The sequence below is a fragment of the Mytilus trossulus genome, chromosome 2 (assembly GCF_036588685.1).
Source record: "Mytilus trossulus isolate FHL-02 chromosome 2, PNRI_Mtr1.1.1.hap1, whole genome shotgun sequence".
Classification (NCBI taxonomy): Eukaryota; Metazoa; Mollusca; class Bivalvia; order Mytilida; family Mytilidae; genus Mytilus; species Mytilus trossulus.
Genome location: NC_086374.1, coordinates 80893738 through 80916458, shown reverse-complemented (window position 1 = coordinate 80916458; position 22721 = coordinate 80893738). Strand labels below are relative to the sequence as shown.

At 32.4% G+C, this 22721-nt stretch overlaps 1 protein-coding gene across 1 annotated transcript in view; it reads right to left on the bottom strand.

The window, feature by feature from the left end:
* Nucleotides 1–22721, bottom strand: part of LOC134706028 (E3 ubiquitin-protein ligase rnf213-alpha-like) — a 70995-nt gene that overhangs the window by 10143 nt on the left and 38131 nt on the right. Inside the window, exons 7-10 of the mRNA XM_063564737.1 lie at nt 21152–21278; nt 17847–17983; nt 15088–15162; nt 14652–14758 (exon numbers count right to left, since the gene is read on the bottom strand). Coding sequence (XP_063420807.1) covers nt 14652–14758; nt 15088–15162; nt 17847–17983; nt 21152–21278 — 446 coding nt within the window. The remainder of the gene's footprint in view (nt 1–14651; nt 14759–15087; nt 15163–17846; nt 17984–21151; nt 21279–22721) is intronic.

Below are 22721 nucleotides of genomic sequence, written 5' to 3'. Positions count from 1 at the left end.
AAATAAATAAAGAAACACAATTAATTTAATTAGCATTGATGCAACCAAAGTTATAGAAAATGAAATATAATACATATATATTGAAATCATATTGATATTAAAGAATGCTTTCACATTTTTCTTATCACTTCCTACAGTGTTGAATTCACTATGATTTTCTACATATTGGTGTTGGTGTTTAAACTAACAGAAAGATATACCAAAATGGACATATTTTTATGCTGTAAAAGTAACTCGCCATCTACATGAGATGGTAGCACAGACTTATGTGTAGATTTGTTAACAAAATGCAAATGATAGAAAAAGCATAATCATGTACCATATACGTGTAGCATCAATTGAAATGCACAGACACTGCGAAGTCCTATTAATGTACAGTTTGGTTAACACATTTTCTAAAAAGACTGTTTTGAGAACAAGCTGCTAGTATAAATAGTTTAGTGGTAGCCATAATTTACCACCTGATGAGTACCCTTGGCAGGGAGGAAACAGTCAACATCACATTATACGTTAAAGAAAAGATACTTGTTTATATATTAATTATATATTGATATTTTCAGTAGGTGTTGATTTTTTTAACCAATTGTATTACTGGCTAAAATGAATTATCTGATGCACACCTACATTTGTACATTATGCATTTTAATCAAAATATCTAAAATCTATCTTGTTTATCATTCAAATATTATAACTTTAACTTTTTAATTTGGATCCCAAGTGTTGTTTCAACACATTTTTATGTGACCGCAAATCGTTTATTGGTATGACGTTGTCGTCGTCGACGTTGTCGTCGTCGTCATCGTCTGAAGACACATTGGTTTTCACACTATAACTTTAGTTGAAGTTAATAGAAGTATATGAAATCGAAACACAAGTTTTATGACCACAAAAGGAATATTGGGATTGATTTTGGGAGTTTTGGTCCGAACAGTTCAGGAATTAGGGGCCAACAAAAAGAACCCAATTAAGCATTTTTCTTGGTTTTTGCACAATAACTTTAGTATCAGTAAATAGAAATCTATGACATTTAAACACAAGGTTTATGAACACAGACGGGATTGACTTTGGGAGTTTTGTTTCCAACAGTTTTGAAATTAGGGATAACAAAAGGGGTCAAAATTAACATTTTTTTTTGGTTTTCGCACCATAACTTTAGTAAAAGTGAATAGAAATCTATGAAATTTAAACACAAGGTTTATAACCGTAAAAGGAAGGTTGGGATTGATTTTGGGAGTTTTGGCCTAACAGTTTAGGAATTGGGGCCAAAAAGTCCAAAATTAAATGTTATTTGATTTCATCAAACATTGAATAATTGGGGTTCTTTGATATTCCAAATCTTTTTGTATATGCAGATTCCTAATTTTTGATCCCGTTTTAAAATTTGTCTACATTAAGGTCCAAAGGGTCCAAAATTAAACTTAGTTTGATTTTAACAAAAAAATGAATTCTTGGGGTTCTATGATATGCTTAATCTATTGTTTTTATTTTTGTCCTATATATGTTGACAAGGTAGATAACAGCACTTTTGAATGTTACAGTTGAATCAGAATGAATAAAACAGAAAGGTTATATTAGGTATTTGTTTATTTTTCATTTGCATGAATTAATTGCATTATCAAATAATAAAGAAATACTATTTAATTATTTTGCCTTGCTGTGACATGGCATAAGGTTTATTTACATTGTTCTTAAACTATTTTTATTTTATTTTGAATACAGTGGTTTCACATTTTAACATTTCATTAACATTTGCAACTCTCCAGCAGCACCTGCATACGGGGTATATATCTCCCAATTGATTCGATATTCCCGTGCTTGCATTTCCTATCATGATTTTAATGATATAGGGTTGCTGCCGACCAGGAAGCTATTAAACCAAGAGTTCCAAATGGTGAAGTTGAAATCATCCCTTCTTAAGTTTTACGGACGCCATCACGAGTTGGTTGACCGTTGTGGAACAACCGTTTCACAAATGATATCGGATATGTTCCTTACCTCGTAAATACAATTCCCTTCCCTTTCATGAATGTGACCTACCGAATAAGACTATTTACCGGATGTGTAATCACATAAGCAACACGACGGGTGCCACATGTGGTGCACGGATCTGCTTACCCTTCCGGAGCACCTGAGATCACCCCTAGTTTTTGGTGGGGTTCGTGTTGTTTATTCGTTTGTTTTCTATGTTGTATTATGTGTACTATTGTTTTTCTGTTTGTCTTTTTAATTTTTAGCCATGGCGTTGTCAGTTTGTTTTAGATTAATGAGTTTGACTGTCCCTTTGGTATCTTTCGTCCCTCTTTTTAATTAGTTGTGCACTTTTTAATGCTTAATAAACATATTTAAACTATAAAAAAAATGAGGATCAAGTTTAATGAGAAGCCATATTTAATCCAGGCGATTTATATTGACAAATCTTTATTTCTGCTTTAAGTTACAAATGTATGTGACTTTTATACACTCAATATAGTTCTTTCATTATGATAGCAAATTAGTAAAGACTTAAATTTCGTGTGTGAAATAATTATAAAACGGTTGCATTTAGTTTTCCATTGTCAATTACACTCCTTCCCATTTTTCAAGCTTTTATATATAAATATGTTAATTATTTCAGGTCCTTGCTTTATAAAACAAATTTAGACCGTTTTTAATCGGATTTTTGTGACAAAAAATGTCGGTTAGTGATTTGGTCGTGCGGGCGGCAATCAAATGTTGTCCGTGCATTAACTCGTGAACCGTTCAACCAAAGCTTTTAAAATTTAAAATATGTTGTTACTGACAACCAAATGAACGTCAAGTTCAATAATCATTATTGCGATTTTGACTTTTACCGTTCAGGAGTTATGGTTCTTAAAAGATTGAAAAATTGAGTTTGCAGTCGTGTCCGTGCATTTTCGCATGAACTGTTATACTAAAGCTTCCCACATTTCAATATGTTGTTACTGATGACAAAATGGAGATCAAGTTCAATAATGACGATTTTGACTTTTACCGTTTAGGAGTTATGGTTCTTGAAAGATAGAAAAATGGTGTTTCCAGTAATGTCCGTGCATTTTCTCATGAACCATTCAACCGAAGCTTTTCAAAATTTGTATACGTTGTTATTGATGACAAAATAGAGGTCAAGTTCAATAATGACGATTTTGACTTTTACCGTTCAGGAGTTATGGTTCTTGAAAGATCGTAAAATGGCGTTTTCATTCACGTTGTTGCATTTACTCATGAACCATTCAATCTAAGCTTTTCAAATATTAATATGTTGATACTGATGACAAAATGGAGGTCAAATTTGATATTGACGATTTTCACTTTCACCATGCATCAGTAATGGTTCTTGTGATATTGCCAGGACACAAATAAATGTTAATAAATCCGGTTTGCTGTCGTTGTGACAGCCTCTTGTTAAAGTTATACTCATTTCATTATTTTAACTGCTTATCTAGTTTGGACAAATTTAAAAAACTAGAGGCTCCAAAGAGCCTGTGTCGCTCACCTTGGCCTATGTGAATATTAAACAAAGGAAGCAGATGGATTCAAAACAAAATTGTGTTTTGGTGATGGTGATGTGTTTGTAAATCTTACTTTACTAGTCTTGCTGCTTACATTTATCTCTATCTATAATGAACTTGGCCCAGTAGTTTCAGTGGAAAATGTTAATAAAAATTTACAAATTTTATGAAAATTGTTAAAAATTGACTATAAAGGACAATAACTCCTTAGGGGGTCAATTGACAATTTCGGTCATGTTGACTTATTTGTAAATCTTACTTTGCTGAACATAATTGCTGTTTACAGTTTATCTCTATCTATAATAAAATTCAAGATAATAACCAAAAACTGCAAAATTTCCACAAAATTACCAATTCAGGGGCAGCAACCCAACAACGGGTTGACCGATTCATCTGAAAATTTCAGGGCAGATAGATCTTGACCTGATAAACATTTTTACCCTGTCAGATTTCCTCTAAATGCTTTGGTTTTTGAGTTATAAGCCAAAAACTGCAGTTTACCCCTATGTTCTATTTTTAGCCGTGGCGGCCATCTTGGTTGGATGACCGGGTCACGCCACACATTTTTTAAACTAGATACCCCAATGATGATTGTGGCCAAGTTTGGTTCAATTTGGCCCAGTAGTTTCAGAGGAGAAGATTTTTGTAAAAGATAACTAAGATTTACGAAAAATGGTTAAAAATTGACTATAAAGGGCAATAACTCCTAAACGGGTCAACTGACCATTTCGGTCATGTTGACTTATTTGTTAATCCTACTTTACTAAACATTATTGCTGTTTACAGTTTATCTCTATCTATAATAATATTCAAGATAACAAACAAAAACTGCAAAATTTCCACAAAATTACCAATTCAGGGGCAGCAACCCAACAACGGGTTGACCGATTCATCTGAAAATTTCAGGGCAGATAGATCTTGACCTGATAAACATTTTTACCCTGTCAGATTTCCTCTAAATGCTTTGGTTTTTGAGTTATAAGCCAAAAACTGCAGTTTACCCCTATGTTCTATTTTTAGCCGTGGCGGCCATCTTGGTTGGATGACCGGGTCACGCCACACATTTTTTAAACTACATACCCCAATGATGATTGTGGCCAAGTTTGGTTCAATTTGGCCCAGTAGTTTCAGAGGAGAAGATTTTTGTAAAAGATAACTAAGATTTACGAAAAATGGTTAAAAAATGACTATAAAGGGCAATAACTCCTAAACGGGTCAACTGACCATTTCGGTCATGTTGACTTATTTGTTAATCCTACTTTACTAAACATTATTGCTGTTTACAGTTTATCTCTATCTATAATAATATTCAAGATAACAAACAAAAACTGCAAAATTTCCACAAAATTACCAATTCAGGGGCAGCAACCCAACAACGGGTTGACCGATTCATCTGAAAATTTCAGGGCAGATAGATCTTGACCTGATAAACATTTTTACCCCATGTCAGATTTCCTCTAAATGCTTTGGTTTTTGAGTTATAAGCCAAAAACTGCAGTTTACCCCTATGTTCTATTTTTAGCCGTGGCGGCCATCTTGGTTGGTTGACCGGGTCACGCCACACATTTTTTAAACTAGATACCCCAATGATGATTGTGGCCAAGTTTGGTTCAATTTGGCCCAGTAGTTTCAGAGGAGAAGATTTTTGTAAAAGATAACTAAGATTTACGAAAAATGGTTAAAAATTGACTATAAAGGGCAATAACTCCTAAACGGGTCAACTGACCATTTCGGTCATGTTGACTTATTTGTAAATCCTACTTTAATAAACATTATTGCTGTTTACAGTTTATCTCTATCTATAAAAATATTCAAGATAACAACCAAAAACTGCAAAATTTCCACAAAATTACCAATTCAGGGGCAGCAACCCAACAACGGGTTGACCGATTCATCTGAAAATTTCAGGGCAGATAGATCTTGACCTGATAAACATTTTTATCCCATGTCAGATTTCCTCTAAATGCTTTGGTTTTTGAGTTATAAGCCAAAAACTGCAGTTTACCCCTATGTTCTATTTTTAGCCGTGGCGGCCATCTTGGTTGGTTGACCGGGTCACACCACACATTTTTTAAACTAGATACCCCAATGATGATTGTGGCCAAGTTTGGTTCAATTTGGCCCAGTAGTTTCAGAGGAGAAGATTTTTGTAAAAGATAACTAAGATTTACGAAAAATGGTTAAAAATTGACTATAAAGGGCAATAACTCCTAAACGGGTCAACTGACCATTTCGGTCATGTTGACTTATTTGTAAATCCTACTATACTAAACATTATTGCTGTTTACAGTTTATCTCTATCTATAATAATATTCAAGATAATAACCAAAAACTGCAAAATTTCCACAAAATTACCAATTCAGGGGCAGCAACCCAACAACGGGTTGACCGATTCATCTGAAAATTTCAGGGCAGATAGATCTTGACCTGATAAACATTTTTACCCCAGTCAGATTTCCTCTAAATGCTTTGGTTTTTGAGTTATAAGCCAAAAACTGCATTTTACCCCTATGTTCTATTTTTAGCCGTGGCGGCCATCTTGGTTGGTTGACCGGGTCACGCCACACATTTTTTAAACTAGATACCCCAATGATGATTGTGGCCAAGTTTGGTTCAATTTGGCCCAGTAGTTTCAGAGGAGAAGAGTTTTGTAAAAGTTAACGACGACGGACGACGGACGACGGACGCCGGACGCAAAGTGATGGGAAAAGCTCACTTGGCCCTTCGGGCCAGGTGAGCTAAAAAATAGGATTAGGATGACTTTTCAATTTGCAGTAAGGTTAATTTGGGTCAAATAAGGGCCTTTTATGTCCCTACTCCTTTGATATATTGAATAAAGTGATGACATCTGAACGGCTTGATTGACAAACAATGGCATACCATGTTTATACCTTATCTCTAAAAAAAACAGAAATTACAAAGATAAAAAAAATGTTATTATATTTTCAGATCACAATTAGGTTAACCTGATCGTAGGAGGTTTATCTAGAAACATGAGATGCAATTGAAATTTTGTGTTTACGTCAGATGCACGTTTCGTCAAAGTAATTTAAAAACTTCAATTCGGGTTGAAGGAGACGAGGCGAGGAGATGATTCTCATAAATTCTGCCATCGACACTTTACCTGATTACTCCTAACCTTCCGCATAAAGAATTTCGGCAGTCCTCGGTAGGTTGTGTATCAAGCAACGGACTTTGCAGAGAATACCGAATGCTTGTCGGCCTGAGGGGTCGGATAATGTAAGACAGAGGTCATATTATGTGCAGTATTGCGGAGCATGTATGGAACGGATATGAATTCTGCGCCGGAGATTGGTCCATTGTATTATACATTAAATCCTTACATAAAATATACTAGAACACACCAGCGAAATCGCGGGCATATACAGCTTGTGAACTTTCGTAGGATAATTTTTTGTAAAAGATATTATGTATGAAGAATTACATAAAAGTCATCATAAGCCCTCCCCCCTTTTCCAAAGTCCGATATTTGGTTCCTTTCTGTTAAAATCAATTATATGCGTGTTTCCGACCATAATTATTCTTCTACTTTGCTACAATGCTTCTTTTGGTAAAAGTCAAATCAAATTAAAAATTTGCACCGTTTCAAACATGAAATAAATGTAACTGCTTATATATATCCCAGAGTCTGATAGTCTAAAAAAATATGCTTCTATGACAATCCATCAGTGCTTTTTTTTTTTGAGAGCCTTATTGACATGCAAATGGTAGGATTTGAATCATGTATAAATGACTAATACCGACTTAGGCTATTTTGAGGGGATGTTGGAGGGGTCCTGCTTCCCTCTCATCTCTACCTTACTTTCATTTTTGCCAAATTACTATTTTCCCTTTTAACAATAAATTTGTATGCCCCAATTATGGCCAAATATAATTATGGTTTAGTCTGTGCATCCGTGCGTTCGTTTGTTTGGTCGTCCGTCCGTCTCGTCGTCTGTCCCACTTCAGGGAAAAGTTGTTGGTCGAGGTAGTATGAAGTTAAGCATGTTTTACTTATTTTAATATATATGCAAGTGGTATGACCCCTTATGAATAGTAAACATTTCAAAGAAAAAGTAAACAGAATCAGGAACTTTCTATACTGACATAGAAATTCCGCGGCCTGACAAAATACAGAGTATCTATATATTAAAGTAGTGTAATCGTAGTTTACATGTAGATAAACGCGAAAAATATTTGTCCTCTCTAAGGCTAAGGAGGTATAATAGTTTTGATTCTTGCGATCTAAACACCATGATATGGAGAAAGTTCTACTATTGGTTGTACTTGTGTTACATGTTTTACTTATTCTAATTAAAATAGTAAACATTAAAAAAAAAAATATTAATCAGTAGACAGTACAGACAGTCTCTATATATTAAAGTAGTATAGTCGTAGTTTACATGTAGATAAACGCGAAAAATAATTGTCCTCTCTAAGGAGGTATAATAGTTGTGGTTCTTGCGATCTAAACACCATGATATGGAGAACGCTCTGATTGACTTATCTATTTTTCATTTTTGTTATCTATCATACGATTGGTTGTATTTGTGCATGTTTCAAACCGGTAGTCTTATTTGTGACTTAAAGACTGTGTGATGAGGGAATCATATCCGGACCCCTTTTTTGTCGTTTTTCTCCCAAAATAACTCACTCTGAATAATCATAAGAGAGAATGACAAATGCAACTGTGCATGTTACCTATAGGACACAGAGGCATGAGGATTGATTTGTTGTGAAAGGAAGAGAAGCGACACCCAAAATGAGGTCTTCTCGTTCAATAGTATAGATGGCTGATTTACTATACGGGTATACAGATCTACAAATTTACAAATTGAAGTGCACATATGGTAAGTTTTGATTGAAGGGGTTAAATATTTTTGTTGTACAAGTCAGCATAAGGTATCAGAACTAGTGACATTTTGTTACGTATCAATATTTTGAATAAAAGGAGGACATGCTGGCACCCTAAATTCATGCAAACAGAAATTTGTTTTTATTGTATTGCAATATTGCTGTCCATTGTAATATACATTGAACCCTGACAAAATAAAATATGGCTGATTTACTATGCAGGTGTATAGACTTACAAGTTAAAGTGCACATATGGTCAGTTTTGGTTAAAGGGGTCAAAAAATGTTGTTGTATTGGTCAGCCTGATGTTTAAAAAACTACTGAAATATTGTTACGTATTTGAATAAAATGAGGACATGCTGGCACCCTAAATTCATGCAAACAGAAACTTGTTGTTATTGTATTGCACTATTGAAGTCTATTGTAATATTCATTGAGTCCTGAAAACAACAAAAATTGCAGATGAACTATGCAGGTATATAGATTTACAAATAAAAGTATACAAATGGTCATTTTGGTTGATCCGCCAATTATTTTTGTTGTACAAGTCAGCATGAGGTATCAAAACTACTGAACTCTTGTTATGTATCAATATTTTCAATAAAGGAGGACATGCTGGCACCTAAAATTTATGTGAACAAAAATGTGTTGTTATTGTATTGCAATGTTGCTGTCATTTGAAGTATACATTAAATCCTGACATAAAACATATTGCTGATTTACTATGCGGGTATACAGATTTACAAATTAAAGTGCACATATGGTTTTTGGTCGATGCTGTCAAAAAATTTTGTTGTACATGTCAATATGAGGTATCAAAATTACTGACATTTTGTTACGTATAAATATGAGGTATCAAAATTAATGAAATTTCGTTACGTATCAATATTTTGAATAAAATGAGGACATGCTGGCACCCTAAATTTATGTGAAAAAAAAATTGTTGTTCTAGTATTTTGGTATTGCTGTCCAATGTATTATACATAGAACCCTGACATAAAAAAAATATGGCTGATTTACCATACGGGTATAGATGTTTTACAAATTAAAGTGCACATATGGTCAGTTTTGGTTAAAGGGGTCAAATAGTTTTGTTGTAAAGTCAGCATGAGGTATCAAAACTACTGAAATCTTGTAACGTATCTACATTTTGAATAAAAGGAGGACATGCTGGCACCTTAAATTTATGTGAACAAAATGTGTTGTTATTGTATTGCAATGTTGCTGTCATTTGAAGTATACATTAAATCATGTACACAGTTCCGCCTGAGGTTTCAAAACCACTGCAATTTTGTTACATTTTAATATATTGAACAAAAGAAAGAAATGCTGGGACTCTAAATTTTTGCAGACAAAATTGTGTAGTCAAGTGTTTAAATGATGCTTTTATTGTATAATAAATTCAATTCTGAAATTAAAATATTACTGATCGTATCTACATAGATCAAGGATGTATAACTATAACAAGGACGTAAAACTATCATCTAACTAAAGCCTTGCATAGATTTACATAATAAAGGGCAAATATGGTTGAATTTGGTAGGTATTGGAATACATATTTGGTACACGTTTTTGTTGTAACCAAGATCGTTTTTTAAATTAGAGATTGGCAGATCACAACTAAATGTGTGTAACAAACAACGTTTTATGAGTACTTTATTTTCAAATATTTGTATTTGATCCTGTTTATATAACTGAAGTATTAATTCTACTTTATTTTCGATGTTTATACTACGAAACAAAGATATTAAAATTTTATTTTTTTTAAATCGATTTAGAGCGGTCCTGGTTACAAGTTAACTTAGTGTTGAGCAGACCAGTCAAAAGTTAACTTGGGAACAGGTCTGGTTTCGATCGGATTTGTCAAAGCAAAAGTTAACTTAATTATGTTATCTTTGTGGCAGGACTGGTTTCGAAGTTAACTTCTGACAGGACTGGTTAACTTATATCAATAGCGCACCTGTTTCCAAGTTTGGCAGACATAAAAATAATCCTAGGACCAAGTCCGTCTTTCAAGTTAACTAGATTTTGGGCCTAGGACTGGTCATAGTAGTCCTAAATCCGGTCACAGTTAACTTTGACCAGTCCAAATGACTGGTTATCAAGTTAAACTGCTGCACAGGTTGGGACTGCACCCATCTGTATGTCATGGCTCCGTACTTATACATCCAGTCATTATACTATTGTGTTATTGTAAATATATGTATTATTGTCGTTGAAATTTGCTTGTGTGCTTAGATTATATGCTTTTTGTCCTTTGATTATATGCGTTTTTGTGCTTTTTCTGATACATATGCATTTGTATTTATATCGATTCAGATTATAACACAATATTGACTGATATACCCTTTTTTCGAAATATTTACCGATTGTGTCTTTTTTTTTTGAATTCCGATCGTTGTCAATACATTGGAATTTGATTCGACTATCATACAAGTGAGAGAATAAGCTTGCTGTAAAACCAAGTTTAATCTTCCATTTCTTCACGAAAAATTGTCTATCCAAAGTCAGGAATATTATAAGTTAATTACGTTCATATCCGTATATATGGATATTTTAACACCCTGAAGTATCCAAGTACACCACGGGGCGGATATGGACGTAGATAACTAATTTATCCCCCGGTCTTATTCCAAATCGGGCAAGTTTAATAGAAATTCGTGTACAAAGTGTAACGTGAAAACAACGTTTTTTTTCATTATCTTAAAAAAGTTTTATTGAAATTTGGAAATTTTACATATTATTTACGGGGTGTGGGGTACCTTTGTACCCTACAAGTAGTCAAATATAAGATGTTTTGAATACGGAGACAGATAAACTGGATTGAGTCAAATTTGGCGCTCAATGTTGTTAGAGTTACGTCATAGATGGTGTGACGTCAACGTGGGTCAATTGCATAGCTAGGTCAGTAGTCCCAATTTTTGAAAATGTGTCAGTCAAGTGATGCATTTAATGAAATGAGTGTAAATGATGGACATAATAGGACAAAAGCGTTAATGAAGTAAATATTTAATCACAAACTTCATGGATAATCTACAGAATTCAATATTTCACAAGGAGCAATTATGGAACTAAAGAAAACGTGCGTTAAGACCCCCGGGCTATTTGTTCGCAACGTCTGGGGATATGGGATAGCAACATCCAGGGGCTATGGGTGTTGTAACGACTTGCATTAACCAAACAAAATTCTAGATATATACTAAGCCGTGGATAAGATTTGTTATCCATTCGTCTGATGTGCTTGAGATTTTGATTGTTCTTTCTAATTACGTAGTTTCATTTTTTGAATTTCTCTAGAGTTGAGAATTTTGTGTTTTTTTTTACTTTTAATAGATATATTCTTTGGTTGATTATTTAGAAAGCTTTATGAAGAACACACATCGATTAAATAACGTGGTCGATGGATTTATTGATATACTTTATTTATAGCACAAGCTTGACAGTTCGATAGCTTTAAATGTGTTAACGATGTGTTTGTTCAACATTTGTTATTAGTAAAGGATGTAACATAATTTGACAATCCTGATTTCAAATGAATCTAGGAAAAGTAAAAAAAAAACATTTTCTATTACATCACCAGCAATGAGAAATGAAATGGGTCAAGATGCAATATTCAATTTACCAGTTTTCTTCAATTGTACCATCGCCATATGCTCGTCCATTACTTTCTCTCCTGGCTCACTGATTTCGTATTTTAGTTTGTCTGCATTCACAAGGCAATATATATGTTTTGTGTCTCCGAAAAAGGCTCGTCTCAAAAATATGTCCAGCTGTTAAAACAGAACATATTAAATATTTTCTACGAAATAGTTTATTATTTTGTCTAGTGACTAGTTGGAGCCCGATTCCGGGCTCGGGATTGTCTTGCTGTGTTGAAGGCCATTAATAGCCTTAGGCTGTTTACTGTTTTCTCCCATCATTGTGTTATTGTTCTATTATAAAATTTATAATATTGTCTTTCATTCTTGCTAATATGCTTTTCTGTATGCCTTTTTGTGTTTCTTTGTTACATATAACGTGTTCTTATTCATTCCGTCATTGTGTTGTTGTTATATGCTAATGTCTATAGTATTGTCCTGGCTTTGCTAACGCGGTCTATCTGTGTACCTTGTGTTTCTTTCTGGCATGTGACGTGGCTCTATACTTATACATCTCGTCATTGTGTAATTGTGTCATGGAAAATGTTTTTTTATATATTATGTTCGTTTTTATATTGATTTAGATAAAAAATAACGTTTACTACTGTACCCCTATTTTTGAAATGTTTACCTATTCTGTCTGTTTGTTTTGGTTACACATCGGTTGCATACGACTGTCATACGGGTGGGAGGTTGGGTTATCTATAAAACCAGTTTTAAGCCATCATTTTCGACGTCAGAACTACCTGTAATAAGTCAGGAATATGGAATTTGTTGTCCATTCGCTTGATGTGTTTGAGCTTTAATTTTGCCATTTGATGAAGGACTTTTCCTTTTAAATTTTCTTCGGAGTTTATTATTTTGTGATCTTAATTTTGCTTATTGTTAGAGGCAGTACAGTAACCTATAGATGTCAATGACTGAGTCTTTGTGTTCTCTTATGCAGAGTTTTTTTTAACCTGAAATAACACCACATTATATAAGCAAACATAGCATTTAAGAATGTCAAATAGTTATCAAAATGATAAAAAGTAGGAATTCATCAGTGAAGAATGCAAAGAGGAAAATTGACGAGGTGAATATTTTAAAATAGTACCACATATTCAGTTCCACTGGTTTTTATAGAGCTAAAGTGCTCACTTGTATGACAGTCGCATGAAACTCTATTATATTTACAATGACGCATGAACAAAACAGATATAATAGGTAAAATTCAAAATAAAGGTACATCAGTCATCACTGTGTCACAATCTCAATTAGATTAAACACAACCAAATAAAAAAGAAGCAAAAAAAGAGCATCTATCAAATTTAACCACATTCATAGCTAGGGTGTTTGGCGTCAGAACGTTAAAATAATTTTGTCGTTGATGTATTTTCAAAATTATGATTTCACATGGAAAATGGTGGTATACAGGGTTGAAAAATCCAAAGTTTCGTTAAAACTAATTTCAGAAAAAGACCGAGATTCTAAAATTATCCAAAAGTTCTTCAAATTTTTTGAGAGTTAATATAATTACCCGTGTGAATAATTTTGTCGTTCAAAGTATTAAATTACTAAATTATTATAATTATAATAAAACATAAATATTATGGTATTATAATTGACCAATAACGGAAAGTTCGGATCTTTAAAAGCACAGAGACACATCATATGTACCAAAGAAACACAAAAAGTCAAAGGTACAAACACACTCATACATATAAAAAAAAATAATACAAACTACTCATTGACGGGATTCATAAGTACTAAGCCACGTCAAATGGATATCACAGAAAACAGACCACACAGTAAAAGTAATATTAATAATAGAATAAAGACGAACACAAGAACAATATAAGACGTTATTAGGATGATAAACAACGTCAGTACGCAGAATCTATACATCAAGACAATCATGTATTATTTTATGAAGTTCATACAGAATATTAACCAACAAGGTCTTGGTACCTTCCAATGAACTTTTTAAGGAAAAGGACGAGACGTGTTTTGACATACCCCTGGTTCATTAACTTCTGATGTGACACTAGAGATGTTTAACAAAGTCTGAGTAAGAGCTGCAAGCTCTTGAATATCGGAAAAGTTGGGAAATGTATATCCCATATGCAAGTTGGTATATTGCTCCTAAGGAGGGGAAATTGATAATTTTAAAATTAAAATCGTCTCGTTTGTCATAAATTTTAGTACTGAGATGACTATGTTCGAGGGATACACTATTTTGTATATGCAAAAAAGAAGATGTGACATGATTGCCAATGAGACAACTGTCCACAAGAGACCAAAATGACCCAGAAATAAAAGGCTACGAAATGACAATGTAAAACAATTCACACGAGACAACTAACGGCCTTACTTATGTTCAAAAATGAACGAAAAACAAATATGTAACACATACACAAACGACAACCACTGAATTACAAACTCTTGACTTTGGACAGGCACACACATGCATAATGTGGCTGGATTAAACATGTAAGCGGGATCCCAACCCTCCCCTAACCTGGGACAATGGTATAACAGTACAACATAAGATTGTTACTCTATTAACAAGTGACATAAACAAATCTGTCAGATTTAAAAAAGCCACATCCTGTGAATCAAAATCCCAAACAGATAGATGATTTGAAGTTTATTGTATGCGATACATTACCATTTCCAATGATGTATTTTCAGAACACAACAGAATTTCTTCTGCCTTTGGCAAAGATGACAACCCATCTGCACAGTATATTGACAACACTGTTTGAAGTATTTCATCTAAAAAAAATCCCAAAGGATAAATCAGTATATATTTACAAATGATTTCATTCGATTCTGCAAAACTGAATATGTCTTACAGAATTAATTCCGATATTTGTGCTCCTAAACGCATTGCAATGAATTCATTTTAGTGTATATTTACTCTCTGTAAAGAGTTTCATAACCATTTGAACTATTGTCGATGTTACAAGGGTTACAGTTGTATGTATGCGTGGTTTAAAATTTGATAAGAGAATAAGCAACTTTTCGTACAAATTCAAGTAACCATCACAAAACTTTAAAAAGCAGTAACGAGTTGTAACATTTGTGATATAGTATATTATTACCTTGTGGACAAATCAATAGATTTGGGCTTCCTTCTTCAAAACCAGTCGCAGCAAATGTTCTGACAGCAGTTATTTCTTTTTTGATACAATAAAAATATACAATTGTATCATATATATATACAAAACTTACATTTGAAATAATCTCAAGCTGAAATAAAAGCCGAAAATTTGTTTGCAACAAACAAGACAAGACAAAGTTCATATTTCATATATAGGAATGGATTTATTAAACATTCTGACAGTATGACACATATATGTTTGATTTGTTAATGGCGTTCAGAAAAAAAGGTAAATAGAATATGTAATTAATAAACAATTTAGTTTGTTCATGATAGTTATCAAAGGTACCAGGATTATAACTTAATACGCCAGACATCAGTATCATTTCAAACTAAAAAAAAATAAAAAATTACAGACGTGCATGTTATATATGAAAAATGTATAGATTGGGACGGAAATTATATCATTTCTTGTTTTAGAGTGTACTTTTGGAATTTTGATCATCAATGCTCGTCAACTTCGTACTTTACTTGGCATTTTTATAACTTTTTTTATTCGAGCGTAACTGATGAGTCTTTTCTGGAAGAAACGCGCGTCTGGCGTAAATACCATATGTTATCCTGGTGTCTATGATAAGTTTATTTACTATTATACAAAATAAAACAATTGACAGGAATTGCAGTAATATAAAACTTATAAAGAAATTTAAAATTGTCTCACTAGTTCAGATTTTTGCATTTGAAAAGACATCTAAAATCCGATTTTTTTATTTTGCTCATGTTTGATTCACGATTAACAGTAATGCTACAGCATGTGATATGGCAATTCCGATATTTCCGGAATGTTACTTGTTAAAATTAATATCTATATATATGTTGTGTACATTTTATTATTTTGTACAGGTTATTACAAAAAACATTGTATGAGTAATTACTTGTGTGATGCCATCATACAAGTTATTACCTGTACAAATATAATTGTACTAGTAATTACTTGCACAATTTTTGTTGAGAAAAAGATAATAACTTGTACAACACATAATCTTTGAGTCGTATGTGCTTCCAATTTGATCTATTATGTTTAACCTTTAATTCCAATATATGATATTACATATGCAATTTTTTTATCAAGATTTATTTTTGAAAATAAATTGTAGTAGGGTTTTATTTTATTATTGCTTTTAACGACTTTGTCACTTTGCGCAAGTAGTCAGTATTTATGTGGCAACAAGTTGTTTATCTAAATTTTCAAAGATTTGTTACTTTGTTTTCGGCATGTGTCTGAATTCTTCTTACATTTCAAAATTAATACTTATATAAAAAAAAGATGTGATATAACTGCCAATTAGACAACTCTTAACGAGAACCCAAATGACGCAAAATTAAAAACTATAGATCACCACACGCCTTCAACAATACCGCAGTCAGATTTGAAAGGCCCTGAAATGACAAATTCAAACGAGGAAACTCATGGCCTCATTCATGTAGAATATGAACGAAAAAATATGTAACACATCGTCAAGCGACAACCATTGAATGACAGATTTGGGACAGGCACGTACATTATGTGGCGGGATTAAACATGTTAGCAGGATCCCAACCGTACTCTTACCGAGAACAGTGGTGTAACATTACAACACAAGAACTAACTATAAAAATCAGTTAAAAGCGGGTCAACTTCTCAGAAGGATAAAATCAGAAATACTACACAGAGTGAACGTGGCAGGGTACTTGTATATTCCATACAACAACAACAAAAAACATTAAGTGCAGAATACACATTTGAAAAAAGAAAAGAAAAATAAACACTATATAGTTCAAAAATACATACGCTCTATGATAAGACAAAATTGCATGGGTTCTGCGGGACCCAGTGTCTCGCCTACTTTTGCTGGTAATGGCAGGCTCAACAACAATGAGTAAAAAGATCAATAAAGATATTTCTCTCGATACTATCTTTTGATTGCAAAAAGCTTCTGTTCAAGTTAGGTAAAAATCCAGGATAGTTTAAGAAAGTTATTAGAATTTTAAAAGTTTAACCAGAGAGTGAATTTATTGTTTCCTGGCAAAAAAGTCCATTTATAAGTAAAATACGGTAAAATTGTGTGTTTTTTTTTAACAAATTTACTTATGGATACTATCTTATGATCATAAACAAGCTTCTGTAACACGAAAAAACAAGAATTTCATTTTCACAAATTTACTTATGGAACTATCTTGTGAACAAGCTTCTGTCCAAGTTTGGTAGAAATCCAGAATAGTAAAAGAAAGTTATCAAAATTTCAAAAAATTTAATCACAGAGTGAGTATTTGTGGACGACGCCGCTGTCATAACTTAGGATTGCTATGTCTCGCTTTTTCGACTAAAGTTGAAGGCTCGAAAAAAAATAAACAAACAAATAAATCAATACGAGAACAGTGGAATAAAATACCCGAAAATTAAGAAAACATTCCAAGATTTACTAACTCATAGAAAGGTCTTTTTAAATGAAACATTTTGTTTAAAGCAAAAGTAGAAGAACATACAAGTCAAATATATTGTGTTTTAAAAGTTATTATCTTTTTCTCAAAATAAATTGTACAAGTAATTACTGGTACAATTACTTTTATATGTGTACAGGTAATAACTTGTATGATTGCATCATATACAAGTAATTACTCATACAAAGTTTGTGTACAAGTAATAACCTGTACAAAATAATAAAATGTACACGAAATAAATAAATCAAACTTGGTATGATGATATATTAGGTGTCGTACCTGTCTTTTCTAATTTCTCTAGAACAATGGCAGTGTGTCGTAAACTAAGAAAATTTGACAGACTTGACAATCGTGATTCTTTAAATGCAGTCCATAATTCTTTCAGCTCCTGTATAACTTTAGCAAGGAAATGTTGACTGAAAAACAATGATATTTATAACATTTCCTTTGTTTATCAGGTAAATATACAGCAGATTATTGTTTGATATTCGAAATATCCAATCATTTTGACGTCGTCAAAACGGTATTGGAAAGAGAGAAAATAAACGCAATTATCAAAATGTTTGTCAGCAAACATATGTCATGTCATTCTGAAAGTCCTTGTTATTTAAATCAATTAATTCGACTGTATGGCAGTCACATTGTAATAAATCACAACAGTACATAATTATATAAAGTAATGTTGTATAATGATTCAGAAAGCTAAAAAATCAAATGTTTAGAAAAACAATTCAATACGTCTCGATTGGTTTTGAGTACTCATGACAAATAACCACATAAACTAACTGTTTGTTGTCAGTTTCGTTTGACTAATTTGAGTTTGAATAATCCTCTCGTAATGTTTGCAGTAATAATATCAAAACCCTTCATTTGTCGAATCTGTACACTGCTATGTTTGATTGATATACGATGGATTTTATCGTCTTTATTAACAGAGATTTGATTTTTTTTTTAAATAAACGAAACACATTTCCTTTGATTTGAGTCTAACATTGTGAAGAATCACACTGATTCCTTAAACAAAAAGTAAAATCCCCAAAAATACTGAACTCCGAAGAAAAATCAAAACGGAAAGTGGCAAAATCAAATGATAAAACACATCAAACGAATGGACAACAACTGTCATATGCCTGACTTGGTTAAGGCATTTTCAAATGTGGAAAATAGTGGATATTGATATTAAAAAAGTCGCGTGTTTGACGTCATTAAATGTCAACGTCACATATAAAGGAATAAAAAAAAAAATATAACATGGGAAATGGTGGTATACAGGGTTAAACAAAAATCAAAAGTATGTTTGAACTTATTTTAGAAGCAGACAAAGATTTAAAATTATCCAGAAGTTATTCAGAATTTTTAAGAATCCACATATGGTTAATACCCCTACGCGAGTAAAATAATGTTGACCTTCAAAGTATTTTCAACTTTATAATGATCAATAACATAATGATATATAATAGAACAATATCATAATGACGCAATCTTTCAAAGTATAGAGTCACGTTATAAGAACCAAAGAAACACAAAGTCGCACAACAAAACACACTAGAAAATATAATAGATAATACAAACAAATTGACGGGATGTACTAGAACCGAGCCATAGCAAATGGATATCACAGAAAACAGACCAAACAGATGATCTTACACAGTTCTATATTTTCACTCTCATACATATTGACGATGCCCTGTCAACCAATAACACGGATTAGAATGAGTGCTTATATTTTATATCTTTTCTCTGAGAACAAGAAATATTATTCACAAAAACTATTGATTCGCTTGGACGACTTCACACTAGAATTTCTCTTTTCAAATGTCAATTTCCAAATATATACTCTCCTTCGTTGTATTGCATTAACATATGAAGTGAATATGTGACGCTCGTCCATTGCCGTAATACTAGTGTGCTCCTTTACATGAAATGCTCATACAATATTATGATGAAAAATGAATGAAATTGACACAACAACGGTCACCTTCACAGAGGGGTCGACCGGAACGCTTTTTCGGTGTTCCGATGAACTCATAGTAAGTTTCCGAGGTCTGGAATCTTTATAGTTTCCGAGGTCTGGAATCTTTATAGTTTCCGAGGTCTGGAATCTTTATACAACAATTCAGTCGTATGATCGGTAATTTTGTAGATTTTCTGTTATTTTCACATATCCAACTATAGCAGTCATCACGTGACTTTTGTGACGTCACACATCACCCGTATCAAGCCCAAGTAAATTGTATAGAAATGCATAGGGGCTTTCTGGAATCGATGAAATACATTACTTTAAGTTCATGATACTTAAAGTGTGGGTCTTTGTAGTAATTCCTCATATATTTAGAAATATAAATATTCCTTTTGAAATAGTTTAAATTTTGATCTTCTCCCTTCCAAATGCTTTTGAAAATTTGTCTTGTTGCCTCGATAGTTCACACTGTTAAATCATACAATTACGATAAATATTGGATTTTCTGTCGTCTTTAACCTTAAATTGCGATTTAAACAAAACAGATGGAATAATTGTGGGTCTTTGTGCTTATTATTATATTCATAAATATTTGAAATATCGTATATAGAATAGTTTAATTTTCTATTATGTCCCTTCCAAATTGAATTGAAAATAAGCTATTTTCAGAAAATCTGCTATTATTTTTCAAGATGGCGACCAGATTGACAGCGTGGGGCGACATGGTAAAAATATTATTTGTACGATTTTTACTATGAAAATTAAATAGCTGTTGGATGCTCGCGTTTTCATTCATTGTCTTACCTTAAAACAGCATGTAATCGAACATTGGTTCCTGTTTATCAAGCTTAAACATGCTGTTGTTATTTTGATAAAATTTTAAAAAATGGCGAACAAATAATTTTCAAACGTAGAGGATGTTCGACACTTATTTTGTTAATGCACATAATTTAATATATATTCTCTGTTTATATTGCAAATAAATATGACACGTTATTGTAACTATAAGAATAGCCATAGCAAGATTAAGGAGATATTAATTAAGTCATAACATCAACGTGATCAAAGAAAACAAACATGGCACCTAATCATCACGATGTAAGTTTTTACAATACCCATGTAGATGCATGTTTTTACAATACCTATGCCGGTTAGTGTTGTTCGATTATCAATGAAATTCTTTGCAATATTATTTTATATTCATAAAAGAAGACATCGAATGGATATAAACAGAGGTGAACTAAATATATTTTTCAATTTTCTTTAAATAATTCATCAGGTAACCAGTATAAAAATCCTAATTGAACCAGTCACATGCAGAGTTATCGAACGTGATTATGACTGTCATAGTTGCATATGGATTGTTATACTTTTTCTTTGAACGAGGCTTATTTGGTGGGTGATTGATGCATAGCAGGAGACGCTCTACCTATCGACAACAATAAGCCAGTTGCATTACAAACTCATTTACTAAAGGATGCTGAAAAATGTCGGGTAAAACAAAAACAATATCACAGACGAATCTCATAACCTTCATACAATAATTTTACGTCTATGTTTTAGAAAACACTTTATTTAATGTTACCACGTTTATTTTCACCTTTCTTTGAATTGCTCATTTTACCTCTTTGTTATATTCCGAAATAAGGTGTTCTTAATTTGTTCAAGTGAATCTTCCGTCTGACACCATAAAAACTCATCTTCTTTTGTGTCAAGGTGTTTACTTTCATGAGCAAGGCACCAATCAATTCCTGTAATGTAATATAATTTTATTCATTGAAAATCTCATTTAAATATCATCAATTAAACACAAAAATGAATATTCCAATGTGTATGTGTTTGTCCTAATTCAGGTTCCATCTAACATTCTTACTATATATTTTCTTTTCTAATTGTATTTGTCATTCCAGTAATTGGGTGCTAATGTCCTATCCGTTTGATATCTGTTGTTGCATTTTGTCATTATTTGTTCGAATCAAGAAGGTTAAGAATTCTACAGTATGCATATACCTGACAATTATGATAAATTATTTTATTGATGTTCAAATTTCTTCAATCGAACAAAAAAGATAAATCAAGTCAACAAGCGACCTCTGTGTAAATTGCATGAACTGTTGAATGAGCCATTAGAACTAAAACTTCATTTTCTTGCCAAAATGTTGCAAAACTGACAATTAATAGTTATTCATAGGTTACAATGTTGAACTTTGAAGTTTTATTTGTATTGTTGTCTTATGAACCTCTTTTAAATAGCGATATCGGAATCATTAAGATGACGTTGCGCGAATTTCACGATTAATGGACATACTTTTCTAGCAAAGCAATTCCATACTCCTATTATTTTGTCCTGAATAAATATGATGGTTAAATTAACGTCTTTACTGTTATAGCAAAAACGTTAGATAATGAACCATACACATGATTGTTGTCATACTATATATAACAGTTCAGTTTGGTGTATATGAGTTGACATTTTTGATATCACACACAGTATAAACTTTTAATACATATAATCCCAGTAGCAGAGAATGGGCATGAGTTAAACATTGTTGTCACCTCTCTCAACCCTTTTTCTAACTTGGTGTTACGTCGCAACATAAGAGCAAACTATAAAAATCATCTAATATGAACACAGCACAAATGTTGTAAGATATTTTACTAACAACAAAAGACATAAATTACAGATTTGAGTTCTTGCAGTTACTGACTACTAGTGTAATGCCAATAACAACTATACGAGTAAAATAAGAGTATTAGATAAAAATTTCTACCGTACATGTATGTTAATATGGTGCCCAAAAAATTATTTAAACAATTGTGTGTTGTTATATTAATAGAGATTAGTGTATTGCTTTTTAAATATCACATCCGTATCAACCATCAATATGATGATAAAAGGATTGTATTGATTGACATTTGATACGGTGTGTGCTATTGGAAAAGCCATATCATATACACATTATTAAAAATGTTGTGTACAAAATGTAAGTTTGTATAAAGATGTACGTTTGTACAAATAATGATTTGTACAGGTTTTTTGGTATTAGTTGTAAGTTTTATTTACATATACCTTCTTGCACTAAATGAAACAGGTGTATCTTCTAAGTTGTGCTAGTGTACCAATGCGCAGTACAAGATTGTATCATTTAAGAATTGAAGGCTCTTTTTTATAAATTTATTGGGGTGTAAAAGCG